This window comes from Sinohyriopsis cumingii, chromosome 12, assembly GCF_028554795.1.
Source record: "Sinohyriopsis cumingii isolate HCF-2022 chromosome 12, ASM2855479v2, whole genome shotgun sequence".
Classification (NCBI taxonomy): domain Eukaryota; kingdom Metazoa; phylum Mollusca; class Bivalvia; order Unionida; family Unionidae; genus Sinohyriopsis; species Sinohyriopsis cumingii.
This window is the reverse complement of record NC_142972.1, coordinates 30,614,026-30,630,158: the sequence shown is the minus strand read 5'-3', so window position 1 is coordinate 30,630,158 and position 16,133 is coordinate 30,614,026. Positions and strand designations below refer to the sequence as shown.

At 33.8% G+C, this 16,133-nt stretch overlaps 1 protein-coding gene across 3 annotated transcripts in view; it reads left to right on the top strand.

The window, feature by feature from the left end:
- LOC149786185 (rho GTPase-activating protein 1-like) overlaps positions 1-16,133 on the top strand; it is a 75,146-nt gene that overhangs the window by 31,103 nt on the left and 27,910 nt on the right. For all 3 annotated transcript variants that reach the window (XM_089976542.1, XM_089976541.1, XM_089976543.1), the window contains 2 exons: positions 10,847-10,945; positions 15,750-15,866. In XM_089976542.1, coding sequence (XP_089832668.1) covers positions 10,847-10,945; positions 15,750-15,866 — 216 coding nt within the window. The remainder of the gene's footprint in view (positions 1-10,846; positions 10,946-15,749; positions 15,867-16,133) is intronic.

The following is a 16,133-nucleotide window of genomic DNA, read 5'->3' as shown; positions in this document are numbered from 1 at the left end:
TGAGTAATAAACTGCAAAATCAAAACAGTATGCCTTGAAGCTGGAATTCATGAAAATTTCACCAGCTCAGGATAATTTGCGTACAAAAATATTTTAAGCAGTTACAATTTTTCATTTGTTCATTACATGTACATTCATCCATTCATTTGTTTATGAGTCTATGCTCTTAAAATAAGTAACCGAAAAAAGTGAAAGACAACAAGCTTTGTAAAATTCAACAAATAATTTATTTCCATAGAATACATAGTGAAAATAAATCCAAGAATTACAGACACAAGTCCTAATAATTTAAAGTCCTGAATAAAACTCCGTACAAGTCCAGAATAAATCCAAAAACTGATGGCAATGATGTGTCTGTTATAGGTCCTAGTGAGGTGATGTGCCAACAGTCTTTTGTTGAATTACAGTAATATAATTCCAGGTTTGAATTCACTATAAATTCCAGTGAGACTGTCTTTATCCAAGAATTGTATTAGGGCACTTTTTTATTTCCAGAGAAAATAATTACTTGAAGTTAATAATTTGAACAAAAAGATTCCAGTCCAAAACTACTGGTCACAGCATATAATATACAACTTGAAGTTGACAGATGTTAAAGCACAAATGATGAAATCTTCTCAGTTACAATATATATATATATATATATATATATATATATATATATATATATATATATATATATATACTCTTCTTTACCTCAGGTTACAATTAGCAGTTTCTAAAAAAAACATAAACATTACCTAATGCAAAATAACCTTATAGACTGATCCTGATGTTTACAACACAATAACCTGGATTATGTATAATTCACATAGGAATTTCCAAAACCTTGACCCAAATAAACATATTTACTTCTTCTATTAATAATAATACTGATTTTAAACCCATACATATAGGGAATAATTTAGCTATGTATTAGTTGTTTACAGTGAATAAAATTTAAAAAGACAATTTGGGTCAAGCAGAAATAAACTCAATTTTGGACACCTTAAGTCCAACATACAATGTTACATTGCAGTAGCATGTAATGACAAAAAAATAAAATCAAACTAGCAAACAAATCAAATTAAATATGCATAACACACTGAACATAGTCTCTGAAGGAGGCATAATGCATCTGTGTGTATTTAAGTTTAATTTAAATAATTTAATAATCTTGTTCTTCAGTTAATGGTTTTTTTTATTTCTCAAAGTAAATTCAGTTATTGTAATATCATTAGTTAGGACTTGAAAATAAAACTCAGATTTGATTTCTTGAAACATAACATTGATTTTATTATATTCAACAGCAATCATTTTTGGAAAATTTTGTTTGAAACCAACTGTTGAGACAAAAAAACCATTAAAGATGGTAGTTAGCTCCAGGTTATTTTTTTCTTCACTTGTGGATTCGAGTGACAGATTGGTGTGGACAGCTCAGGGCACAAAAACATTTTCATAAGGACATACAAATGGTTCCTGGTGCAGAAGTTAGACCTGAATCAACCAGGATAGAAGTATCATTACTTGATTTTAAGTTGAATTTGACTGTAAATTACAGACTCAATCTGTGGTTCTTGCAGATAAGCAAATCTTGCTGTGACAAAATGCACATCCAGATCTGAATCTTTGCAATTTGTTAGGAGTAATCAGTAGAACAAACAACATAAACCCAGATCTGCCAGCACATTATGCAATGGCAGATCAGGGTCTATGTTACTTGAAGTTGGACTGAATTTATAAGCAAGTACATATTGTAATTTTGTCCTTTTTCTTTTGGAAAATAAATTGGGTATTTTTTCTTCATATTTCTAGAGAAATATATCTTGGAAATGTATGTTGTTATCCTTATAAGGATTGTTCTTTGCTTATGCCAACGGGTCTTTGGGTGGTTGAGTGGTTTAAGATGCCAAGGGGTCTTTGGGTGGTTAAGTGGTTTAAGATGCCAGGCGTCTTTGGTTGGTTGAGTGATTTAAGATGCCAAGGGGTCTTTGGGTGGTTGAGTGATTTAAGATGCCAGGGGTCTTTGGGTGGTTGAGTGATTTAAGATGCCAAGGGTTCTTTGGGTGGTTGAGTGGTTTAAGATGCTTTACTTTTATAGATCACTCGCATCACCTTTGTACATGTGGATTCAAATTTTGGCTTGACCAATGTGAGGATGTGAGAAAGCTTGCCAGTAGCTTCTCTTTGGTCAGTGGTTCCTCATCCACCAGATACACTGGTCACCATGTGTAAGCTGTGATACACTGAATAAGTTTGTTTAACAACCACAAACCACAGACATCATTCTGATGAATCAACACGTCTGTATCCAGTCAACCAATCAAAGCAGTGGTCAGAGCTAATTAATATGCATAAATATTACATAGCTGATATTTGAGTAATCACATATTTAATATTTGAAGAATGTCATTGTACAAATTGTAAAAGATCCAGGTAAATTCATATATGTCAGTAACAGCATTGTATCAGATATAAAACTTGTTAAAGATCAAAGTAAAATCAAATATGTCATTTATATCATTGTATCAAATATAAAACTTGTAATAGATCCAAGTAAATTCATATATGTCAGTAATATCATTGTATCAGATATAAAACTTGTAATAGATCCAAATAAAATCAAAGAGCCTTCAGTTAAGTATGCTTCTCAGTGTGTTGTTATCATATCAGTCGAGGTTTCATCTTCAGGGTCAAGGTCACTAATGTATTTTTTCTGAATTTTTTTCTCCTCTGTATCCTTGTAAAAATAGGCATTGAATTGACCATAGTAGGCAGGGAACAAAAATTATAAGAAATTGCAATGTTTCCAATAATTCTGTTCAACTTTTATAAGTCTGTTTTTTTCCCCAGCAGACTGTCATTAACACCCATCTCTACATTGGGAGGGGAAAAAAGAGAGACTGCAGGTGCATAGGTTCCAATAATGTGTGAAATTGACAAATTTCATTTGTATTTGCTTTTTCTTATACATTGTTAGTTCATGTCTAGTATCAATGTAATTTGCAGTACATGGTAGTATTGTTGATTGAATGGTACTTGGCCTAAAATGGCATGATGGTATCATAGGCTGGTGACTTATAAATTCTGTCTCCTGATTGGTCAGTCAGCTATTATAGCACACAACACTGGTGTCAATTCGATCAATGCTAGTCTGAACAAAGTTTGGAAACTTCCCCAAAAAACTGTATTGGTTGGTTGGTAGCTTCACATCCAGCATGGTGGTAAAATGTACTACATTTCTATACATGTTAAAAGATGGCAGTTGAGACTTGTCTATAAATAAATGTGTATTGCATTAGTTAGAAAAGTACTTACAATACATTTCAAGCCTATTTGTAAATTGCTGTTGTGTTTGCAGTGTTCAAACCATAATGCACCGAAGTATTCTGTTTAACAAGGATATGGGAATGTACCAATCTAATATCATTATAGAGCGGGAATATAAAAGGAATCTTGAAACATAAAAAAATAAGACATATAAAAACAAGTAATTCTTTGTGTTAAAAAAAATCAAATACATTTGCATTACTTCAGGTTTGTTGCAAGAACTAATAACTCTTCATAGAAGTACGGAATAATGTAAATCTTTTTCAGTTGGATTGCATATGCAGCTACAGTTATTAATTTTCAAGGTTGGAAACGGTATCATTATTTCAATGAAGACGTGTCAATCATATTGAAACTTTAGAAAACCCCCATCTAATTCCAGTTGTAAAAAATAGGGTACCATTATTTCTCTAAAGACGTGTCAGTCAGAATGAAAGAAAAAACCCATCTGATTCCAGTTGTAAAAATTAGGGTACCATTATTTCTCTAAAGACGTGTCAGTCAGAATGAAAGAAAACCCCCATCTAATTCCAATTGTACAAAACAGGGTACAATTATTTCTGTAAAGACGTGTCAGTCAGAATGAATTTAATTCCAACTGCAAAAAATGTGCTTTATATATCTAGGTTTTCATTTCTTTTTATGGTAGTCATATATTGAGTCATATTTGAGGTTTGATTTATCGCAGTCACTACTGGTGATGGCATATGGATGATGTATGAGTAGTTTGCTTTCCTTTGCTTTATTGCATTTTTGCCCTAGAAATAAAATTTGATTTGTTGATTCAGAATAGTTTAACAAATCTAGAGGTAGTTGCATGTATTTAAAATCAGACTAATGAAGTATACAATTACGTAACAGTCAAGAGATAATGGGAGTATGCACACGAGTTTTATAGCAAGTTAACTGAAGTGTTTAATAAAATTTCTTTAAAAGTGCAAAAAAACTGGTTTACAAATAAAACAATGATTTCCTTTTATGCAATTGACAATTAAATAAAATCACTTGAAGTTTTGATACAGATCTTACATTATTTCACCTTAGAACTAAATATTAAATGAGAAAGCAAGAATCCTTTCATTGTACATTAACATCAAACTATCATTAGCGTTTAATTCTTATAGTGTTATGACAGAGAATCATTTGTATTTAGTCTCTACATATTTAATTTGCTTATTTGCATAATCTTAGATCATACAAGTTTCCATAGTACCATATTGTCTAAATTTTCTTAAACTTTGTATCAATTTTTTTAAAGGTTATAAATATTAATTTATAGGGGAGAGAAAAAATAACATTTTTAAGATGGTTCTGAAGTACAGATATCTGCAAAATCTTTAGAAGATTTCAATTTCTCGTTGTGAGAAATTAAAGGAAAAAAATTGATTTTTATGTCACTATGATGTATGGAAAATTAGAGCATATGAAAAATCAAAGAAAAAAAATAATCATGTAGAGCATATGAAAAATCAAAGAAGAAAAATATAATCATGATTTGTATGTCTTTATGGCATGTGAAAAATTTGTATTTAAATATAAAGACATTTTTGTTGGTATGTGTTGCCCTGGAGTATATCAGATGTGTACAAAGAATTTAGATTTTGATTGCAATTTTTGTAGTAATTATATGTATGGTTTTTCTTTTAACTTGTTCTGTACAGTGGGTAAGTTTATGTGTATTTTATTTCAGTGCTCTGCTTCACCTTGTTATTGTACCACAATTAGGTGTTTTGTCTCTTTTGTTTTAATTCTTTATATGTCCTTTTTAACCCATGCCCAATAACCGTACTGTACTTTTATTTCCATAACATTATGTTTTTGTTGCTCATTTAATGCAGAGATAAGTGATGAGTAAATGGGGGTTTAATGATACAGGCTTGAAACCACTCCGATCCTAAGCTTATTTGTGTATTTTATTTTTACGTGCATTCCATTTCACAGTCATGATTCTTTTTAATGAATCCCACAAAAGTTGGAGGTCTCACTTTTGGTATGGTAAATCCTTTTTATGTTTAAGAGGAAGAACTTTTCCTTTCAGGTGTTTTTTTTAAACATTTTTCTTTTTCAAATTTCTTTTTCATATATCACCATTTCTAATTTTAATTGGGACATTCATCTGGAATATTTTAGTGAATATACTAAATCCATTGTAGGTTGCAGTCCTTAATATTTGCTTTGAATTCACAATTTTAGGGGTACTATTTTTACTGATTCCATAGTAGCTACAAACCATGAATTTACCAACAAAACAAAACATTTTTGTTATAAAAAAAAGACTTTTCCTACCAATGAAAACTGTAGTTTTTGCAAAACGTTTAAATCTGATCGCCACAAAATAAACAAGCCCTAGCTATACAGAATTGAATATGGATAATTACAAACCTTTTCATGTACGTCTTGGCACAGCATTATCTCAGATTTTGACTTAAGGAGGTTAGTTTTTGCAAAAATCAATACTGTACTGAGTGGTTCACAGTGACATAATCATTGCATTATGATGTCATCAATATGACCCCACTTGTTACCCAAGTCTTTCGGGTCCCAAGTGGCCGAGTGGTCTAAAGCACTCACCATTATGGATCATTGCCATCTCACCTCTGTCTGTGTGGGTTTGAGTCTCTGTGAGAAAGCTTGCCAGTAGCTTCTCATGGGTCTGTGGTTCTTTCTGGGGTTTTCCCGGGTTCTTCACCATTTATACTGGCCGCCTATCTTGTGCTGAAAAATGGCATTAAACCCTAAAACAACAACATCAACAACAACCCAAGTCTATCACAGCACTTTGAGCTGTGGGAGAAATTAGACATAAATAACATGTTTTGCAACTTCCTGCTTTTATTAAAGAAAGAAAAAGAAAAACTTCTAATACAATTTAATAATTCCAATAAGAATACTGTGAAAGAAAATGATAATGACATTAAACCGTATAGGAGACCTTGTGATTTGTGATTTATGATCAGACAAGTGATGCAGTCTTGATGTCAGTATCCTTCTGAGAAAAATGCACTCATTGACTTTTCTTGTTGTATTTGTTAACACAACCTCTGGAGGTTTTTGTCGTTTTTGCCTGAAATTCGAGTAGGAAACACATTTTGATCATTTTGAAAGCTATTTCTGTATTCATCTTAATACATCAACTTCTAGGTGATCTTCCAATAACATAATGCCTAGTTGTGTTAGAAACATCGTTTTCACTGGCTATTTGGCTAGTGCATGAGCAGAAGGGTAAAAGTTGGAGTTCTTTTTTTTTTTTTTTTTTTATTTGCTTAACAAACCCATTGTTTTCATATCGAGACCACTCTTTATTCCAAATGCCCATCTTATCGTGATTTTTGCAAAGGTTCATCAGTCTCTTTGCAGTTCATACTTACTGGTCTGTCTTAGATCTGAGGCCAAAATGTCTAAAATCCAGACACAAAATCAGATTCTAACCACGGGCAGATTTTGGGTGGAAAAATATTGGGTCAAAAAAATGAGGTTTTTCTGACTGTATTTTGTAGTGCAACTAGAAATTCCAGATTATTTGGTATCATTGTAGAGCAACAGCTGTTTACCTTTATATACTACCACCCACTTTAGTGTATCTTACATGACCTTGATGCTACAGAACTCGGCAGTAGGCTACTACCTCCTGCCACATAAACTCGTCACCAGGGGTTAATGTGTTAAGAGGAGTCCATAATTTAACAAATTTCAGGAATTATTCACTACTCGTTTACCTATTACTTTATGGACAGTTGGTGGTGGTTACTTTTTCATGTTGTGACCCTTATTTTGCGAATAGATAATCAGCTGCAACTTTTGCAAGATACTGTTATAGAACAGCAGCACTGGCAGCAGTTTCAAGGTGCTTGTACTGTACTTGTAACCATTCTTGATTCAGGCATTTCCATCACATTTTCTTCATTTTATCATTGTGCCAGTTTTAATAAATGAGATATTTGTATTACTTTTCTGATAGTGGTGACAACAGTTGTATTGGCAGCAATGTAAAGGTGAATGTGCATTATTAAAGTGTTTGAAAATCTTGTATCTTCTCTATGAATCGCACTGTTCAACTGAAACTTAGTAAAATATTACAGTATGCTTAACATATGTATCGCTATCCCTAGCTTTTGGCTAACATGTATGAGCCAGAACTCTGTCTCATTAAAATATCACTATACTAATTGAGCCAAGTTACTGTTATTACACCCTTTTGTAGTCTCTTAGAAAATGATTAATATATTTTCTCTTTTTTGTCTTGGATATTTGCTAACCAATGAAGAATGCTACTTGTATGATATAAAAAGCAGCAATCCAGTAAAGTCTGATTAGAAATTAATATGTTTATTGAAGTTAAGTCTTTAGACATTTATATTAGATGACAAAGATACATGATTCAGTCAGTTCCAGAAGGTCACGTGCACTTAATATTTCCAGTCATTTTATTCAAAGACAGATGTGTATAGAAAATGGAACTGTTTTATTATGTATTTTGTCCAGGTTAGTGATTTATGTGAGTAAGATAGTCTTGCTGCAAAGAACTTCTGTCTTACATATTGGATTTTAATAAATAAATAAAAAAGGAAAGAAGAAAATATATAAGAAACTTCATTAGTGTAGTAATGCCTACTGTGAATCATTTTAAATTCATTGGTATCAGATTTGGGAAACTTGAAAGGCATATGTGATCATTGGTTTTAATGCAAATGGCAGCAAGAAGCTGTCTTATTTAAGGAGAAAATGGCATCACAGCACCATTTGTGCCAGATGTGCGACTCAAAATTAATGGCATCTTACCACCCTTGGTGCCAGATATGTGACTCCAGATTAATGGCATCATACCACCCTCTGTGCCAGACAGTGACTCCAGATTAATGGCATCATACCACCCTTTGTGCCAGACATGTTACTCCAGATTAATGGCATAATACCACCCTTTGTGCCAGACATATACAATTCCAGATCAATTGCAGATTAATAGCATCTTGTTACTCTTTGTGCCAGATGTGTGCAACCCCAAGAATTATATGCCAAGCCAAGGTTATTGCTTTTGTTAAATGACTGTGGGGGGTTTGTGGACAGTAGGATGTACTCTGATATGGTCTTGGTCAACCTGAAGACATGCTTTTAAGGCAGTTTACACAAAATGGTACTATCAGTATCAGCTTTGTACATTTTTTTGTGAAGTTAAATTATTGGTGTCATTGACTAAAAAGACCCATGAAAACTGCAACCTTATGAATTTAAAGTAATTCACAGTATAAAGCCATTCACAAGCACTTCTGCAACATCCTGACTATAATTTCTGTAACATCAATAATATATTGTATAATCTGCCAGACATTGGGTCTAAATGTATGGGCCATCATCAGTTTTCACACCACCATTTATTTTTGCTTGTACATTGCATCAAGTAGATTCTGTATATTGCCAGACATGAAAAACAAACTGCTGCATGTAAATCAGAGAAATCTCTTTTTTGGGGATTTTTCATTGGGTCAGCCTAGTTTGGTTGAAATATTAGTCAAATCAGCTCGCTAACTTGAATAATAGTTTCAACTATATTTTTACTCCAGCTGTCTCAAAGTTTCCATTAGTCTGCTGAGTCCATAATTACATGGGATTTAAAATTTTCATTTTTTTTTTCACTCAACTGGTCTTAAACCAGAAGAGTTTATAGGTGGGATGGCCTGTTGTCCATCATCCAACATCCATGCATCAATCAGCACAAGTTTGTTATTGCTGCTCTCCTTAACTACTTTGAGGATTGCCATGAAACTTGATGCATACATTCATCCCATGTTCCAGTAGGTCCTAAATGAAAATGGTACTGTTTCGACATCCATTATAACTGCCACAGCAGCCATCTTGAAAGTCATAATGCTATTCCGTAATAATTCATCAAAGCAAAATGGAGTTTTCACAAATGACTTTTTGTGATGTTTAATTGGTTCTTAGTAAAAATGGTGTTGATCTGATGTTCATTATGACTGCTGTGGCATCCATAGCAGGCAACCTAAAGATCTTATTATAGATACTTTTCCTGGATACAGAAAAGATGGTCATATCAACATGGGTTTTTCATTAATCGACTTTAATGTCTAGTTGGTCCTAAATGAAAATGGTGCTGATGTGACATCCGATATGGCCACCATAGCAGCCTTGTTGAAATTAAGCATGGGGGTTTCTTCAGAAGACTTCTTATGATGTCTGTTTGGTTATATATGGAAGTTTGCTGCTTGGACATCCAGTATGGCCACCACAGTGTCATTTGCTACTTCACCTGAACGGATGATCATATCAACATGGGGTTTACACTGAAAAATATTGTATAATGTCTGGTTCGTCTGAAATGAAAATGGTATTGACCTGAGTTACAATATAGCAACCACAGCAGCAACCTTTAAAATCTTGTTACTGCTCCTCCTAAATGGAAAATCTTATCAGCATGGAGCTTTTACTTAAATATTTCTATGGTGTCATACAAATTGTAATGATCTACGGTAATATCCAATCTGGCCACCACAGGGGCCATCTTTAAAAAACACGTGAATATTTCTTGATGGAAAATGATATTATTCCAAAATGGTTCTTCTGATGCCTGGTTGATAATGAATAAAATGGTGCCAAGCTGAAATCCCCATAGCAGCCATCTTGAAAATCATGATATTGCCACTACTCAAAAATGGAAAGTCATATTGACGTGAGGTTTTCACCAGAAGACTAACTATGATATCATGTGGGCCCAGAATGAAAATGGTGCCAATCTGACCTTCAATATTGCACAGTACTTCTGAGTGGTTACACTGTCTGACCTTGTAGTTCACAAGCAGTGCCATACTTGCACAGTACTTCTGGCTGGTTACAGTGTCTGACCTTGTAGTTCACAAGCAGTGCCATACTTGCACAGTACTTCTGACTAGTTCACAATCAATTCCAAATAAAGATTCAATATTACACACAGATTTGTATGTATGAAGATTTAACTTGAAGTTCATTTTAAATTATTAACTTAACACAAAAATAAAGTATGCAGTAATAAAGGCAGACTTGGTACACCATACTTATGAAGCTTGGCACAAGTGTCTTTTCTTTCCTTTTTTTTCATTTCTTAATTTGTAAAATGTCAGTAAGAAAACTTTAGCACTGTAAACAGAGCTTTAAATTCTGCTTTTCAGTTCAAGAACCTTTTTTCTTAACATTTAATTAAAGATTCAGTTTATCTCTTCATGATTACAGCTGCTCATTTTGCCCTGCTACATGATGTCTTAAAGTTTTCAATCGTAAATCTGTATTTGACTTTAGCTGTCAATTTTGTGTAGCTGTGCAGTGTTCTAAAGCTGTCATTCATAAAGCTCTGTGTATGACTTCAGCTGTTCATTTTGCCTAGCTATGCAGTGTCATAAGTCATCATTTGTAAAGCTCTGTATGATATCCGATTTGTTGATGGTACACTACACCACATAATAAGCTGATTAAATAAAACTGTTCAGGAAATGATGTCTGTTCCATCTTATGATGTGCACACAAATGTAAATTGTGTTAATTGTTTCAGTGTAAAGTTTGGCAAGAAGGTGATGTATGTGAACTACCTTCATGAACTGAAAGAACTTCTTCATTTTGATCAGCTGAAAGTTCCAGCTCCAGTTCTTCAGTAAGTTTCACATCATTTCCTCTGATTCTCTCTCTCTCTCTCTCACACACACACACACACACACACACACACACACATAACAGTCATCAGGAGTTTTTGGGATGAGAGACTTGACTCCAGTCAAATGTAATGTAAACGAAGTTATTACATGCAACTTTGAAACATGTTTTCTTATGCATTACTCATCTGTTATTGTTGAATTTTGCACCCAAAGGATGCTTAATATTAGAGGTTGACATAAAAGTTAAGCTTAAATTTAAAGAAGTTGCTTGTTGTCAGTCCATGAAATCCTTGTACCAAGATGTATTTTCCATTCATCTATCCATCAATCCATTCACACTTGTTGAAAGAACCCAAGCCCAGCTGCCCTTACACATAACTGGATGCTGTTTGGAAGAGATATTGTCTATTACATTTTGATACGCTTTTCAAATGCTTCTTCTTTTCAGATCGAATTTTGATGCAATTGTTGTCATTTTTCATCATTTTAAATTCTCATTATTGCAGATTCATGTTATAAGCATAAATCTGGTTCCATTCAAGATATTCTGTTGTCATTTGGTGTGTACATCATCTCATCGACCTAGCTGTACCCTGATGGCTTTTGAGTCTTATCTATTGACAATTAACTTCACATCTTCATGTGATATGTAGTTTGTGACTAGCATTGCTCAAGAACCATTCTGATGCTTTTTGGTGTAAACATTGTCTCCTAGACTTACCTTTTATGGGTTGAGTCTTGTCTGCTTCATTTTGGACAGTTTGTCTGTTAGACTTACATGTACCTTTAATGGATTTAGTCTTGTCAACTTTATTTTGGACAGTTTGTTAGACTTACATGTACCTTTTATGGATTGAGTCTTGTCTGCTTCATTTTGGACAGTTTGTCTGTTAGACTTACATGTACCTTTTATGGGCCGAGTCTTGTCTACTCCATTTTAGACAGTTTTGTCTTTTAGACTTACATGTACCTTTTATGGGTTAAGTCTTGTCTACTCCATTTTAGACAGTTTGTCTGTTAGACTTACATGTACCTTTTATGGATTTAGTCTTGTCTACTTCATTTTGGACAGTTTGTTAGACTTGCATGTACCTTTTATGGATTTAGTCTTGTCTACTTCATTTTGGACAGTTTGTTAGACTTACATGTACCTTTTATGGGTTAAGTCTTGTCTACTTCATTTTGGACAGTTTGTTAGACTTACATGTACCTTTTATGGGTTAAGTCTTGTCTACTTCATTTTGGACAGTTTGTTAGACTTACATGTACCTTTTATGGGTTAAGTCTCGTCTACTCCATTTTAGACAGTTTGTCTGTTAGACTTACATGTACCTTTTATGGATTTAGTCTTGTCTACTTCATTTTGGACAGTTTGTTAGACTTACATGTACCTTTTATGGATTTAGTCTTGTCTACTTTATTTTGGACAGTTTGTTAGACTTACATGTACCTTTTATGGATTTAGTCTTGTCTACTTCATTTTGGACAGTTTGTTAGACTTACATGTACCTTTTATGGATTTAGTCTTGTCTACTTCATTTTGGACAGTTTGTTAGACTTACATGTACCTTTTATGGGTTAAGTCTTGTCTACTTCATTTTGGACAGTTTGTTAGACTTACATGTACCTTTTATGGATTTAGTCTTGTCTACTTCATTTTGGACAGTTTGTTAGACTTACATGTACCTTTTATGGGTTAAGTCTTGTCTACTTCATTTTGGACAGTTTGTTAGACTTACATGTACCTTTTATGGGTTAAATCTTGTCTACTCCATTTTGGAAAGTTTTGACCCTTGTCAGGCAGCTTCTTGCCTTCACATGGCTGCAGTCAGCATGGTTGAGAGCCATGCAGTATAATAATTTTGTAAGAACATTGTCTCTTAGTCCTGGATGTGCCATTGTGCACAAATTATTTTAAATGTACATATTTTACTATTTGTATTTTATAAGTAAAGGAAAAGTACCCCAATATGCTTTCCTTCTGAAATACTTTGGAATTTAGGTACCAGAAACAAAGAAATCCATGACTTTAAGCAGATCCTTGTGAAATTTGATAGTTAATCTGGCTGATTAGATAGTCAGAATCAAACCCTAAACCTTCTGGTCTTAAGTCCAATGCCTTAACCACTAGGCCGCTGCAGCTTCCTTAGGTGAGGAAATATGGTGGGGCCTTAGTAGGATTACAAAGAGATCCTGGAATCTTTGCCGATTGCGTTCCCCTTGTAATGCCAGTTAAGAGTATATATTTTATGGAAAAGGCAAGTTATGAATTAGGGCCTAGTCCAAAGGGTGTATTGAGAGTTCCAGGAACAATACTTGATGTATAAAAAATTTCAACAAATTCCCACTGATGGTATAAATGGTGTTCATTACAGAAATGGAAATAGAGGGGATTACTGGCCCCTACCAGGTAAAAAATTGGGGTCATTTAAAACAAAATGGGGGTTGCAGATACGCTTACCTGTTTTTTGTTTATTGAAGAAATTTGAGCTTGTCATTGTCACATGCACTTACATTGTGGATTTATTAATTTCTGCATAAATATTTACTTTTTATGCTTGAATCAGTTATTGTAGAGTCAGAATATGGCATGATTTTATGCAGTTGTTCTAAAAAATTAACTGTCCACTGGGCACTAAAGTTATTTTAGTTGACATTGAAACTATAGCAAATCATGCTTTAGTCAACCTCATTGACTGATTCATAGTATATAATGCCTTAAAATAGAATATTTATTGCAGAAATTTACAACTCATGACTCAAGCAACTGTGATCAGGCTCCCCTTTCACATGCCTTCCATGCTGGTATTTGAATTCCCCATTCTTGAGTAACCATTTCCATCTTGAATTTATATTGGATATTTGAGTTATCATTGTTTCCTTCCTGTACAGTCAGGGTTCTCAGGGACCCAGACTTCCAGGCCAATGTGAAAATCTCAAAGGATGCACCATTTCTCCCAGTTATGCATCCCTGTGACATGCCTCTTTACTCCAAGATGCATCACATTTTCATATTCTGGTCAGCTGTGGCCAATTGGCACAAATAGCTAAAGGCTACACCAAGGGTGGGGAACTATGGCCTGCAGGCTGGATCTGGCCTGCAACCTGGTTTTATCCATTTACTTAATCATAGGATAGGGCTTTAAAAATCACTTATCTGGCTTTCACCCTGAAGAAAGTTGCCCAGGTCTGGACTTGAGAAAACAGGCAAGAAGCCAGTGTAACTAATTAACAGTTAATTCTTATCATTGTAATTTTCTTGTAAAAATGAAACCATGTTCTATTGAGTATGTATGTAAGCACTTACAATTGGTTGGCAATGCAATTGACAGTGCCCTATTTTGTTGTAATGGTGTTTAAATTAAATTTTCTGACAATATGAAGATGAATCAGGACTGTAATCAATGCTTTCTCAGAGTCTGATTTGGACAAAATCATCAAATCATCGATATGTCTTACTGTTGATAACTGCTATTTGAGTATGTGTGGCAGTGCACTGCAGTATCAGTAGAAACTTTTTAAAGGGCACAGAGAAGTAAGTTGACTTGCAAAAATGGGTCGGCAAAATCTGTTTTCATTTTTCGGGAAATGGACTTGTTATGAAAATGAACCAACGAAAGTAAGAAGAAGAAAACAAAAATATGAAAGATTCATTTGATTGGTGGTACTTGAGTATGAATACCTAATGTGTGTGTGAATTCATCTTGACAACAGTTCAAAACTGAAGTCTCAGGCTACATGTATTTAGGTGCCATACATGTGCCAAGATCAATTCAGTTTCTTCCTGTGGAGCCCATGATACATTCCACCTTTAGGGTCAACTGGTAATGTATTTAATACTGTTTACGAACATATTTATTCTGAATTAATTGATTTTTTGCATATACTTCTAGGTATTTTTTGTCATTCCATTGTTTAATTTAATGGTAATTCACATTTATCTTTATGGTACAGTGTAATTTTACTTGTAGAGAAAACTACCCAGCATTCCCACTGATCATTCTTGGGATAGAAACTAATTGTTGGCATTTTTATTGTTATTTGTTATTTTTTGCTTCTATTATTGTTGTAGGGTTTTAAAAAATTATAAATTTAGGATATAATGTTTAAACTTAATATGCTATCAACTGAAAAAATATTTTCTTTGAAGTCTGATATTATAAATGTAAGAATTAGTCCTGATATTATTAAAATAATGAGCATGTTTTATTCAGTTTCATTTCTGCCCATTTGAAAGTGAGGGACTCTCAGGTTTATGCCAGGGCTGTCAGAAATATGCTGAGAACTCAAGTTCCAAAAGTGAAGAGTCTAGGACTCCTCATCCTGAAAATCTTTGGAGAGCACTACTTAGGAAATAATTACAGCACTATTTTTGCTAAATATTTAATCTTTTATACTGTCAATCAGTTATCCACCATTCTCCCTCATTTATGTCCAAGGAAAACAAAATGAGCAAGACATTTCTATCAGCCTATGAAATTGATCATTTTATGTTTTTTGGCTATGAGTACCTCTTTATTATAAGCTTAGTTTAACTCAGTTCAGTCTGAAGTGAACCATAATGATCTTTTATCTTTATTTCATTGGGTTTTATATGGAGGACACTTTCATATGCCACACATGGGAATTAAGAGTTATTAAGAGCCTTGTAGATGGTCAGCTTGAGTATCATGCATCTAGGTCAGCATCTTTGCCGTAATGGTTGACTTGAGTTCACAATTGTCATTGCTTGTGTTTTTCTGGATATATAAACTGTATGGTATGTATTAATTGCTTAAAACATTATTTCTGTCTCTGTTCTAGACATAATGCCAAACTCTTGTCATCTAACAAGCCTTCCTACCCTTATGACAGTTCCAAGCACCAGACACAAGGGGAACAACTCCTGCCCCACCAGCAGTTTGGGGTTACTTTGGTTTAGTATGTTGTACTTTATGAATTTATCCTCTGTCTCTCTATCTGTCTGTCTGTCTCTCTCTCTCTCTCTCTCTCTCTCTCTCATGTACACACAAACACACACACAATTAGTTTAAGTTGTTTTATAATATGATTTTCATATATAAAAATCCATGTGCATGAAAATAGCTTATTATAGATGGATCTCGTTATGTAGAAGATATAAATTTACCAAGGAATAAAAACATATACATTATGGGCTTTTTTTGCAATATCAGTGCTTTCAGTACA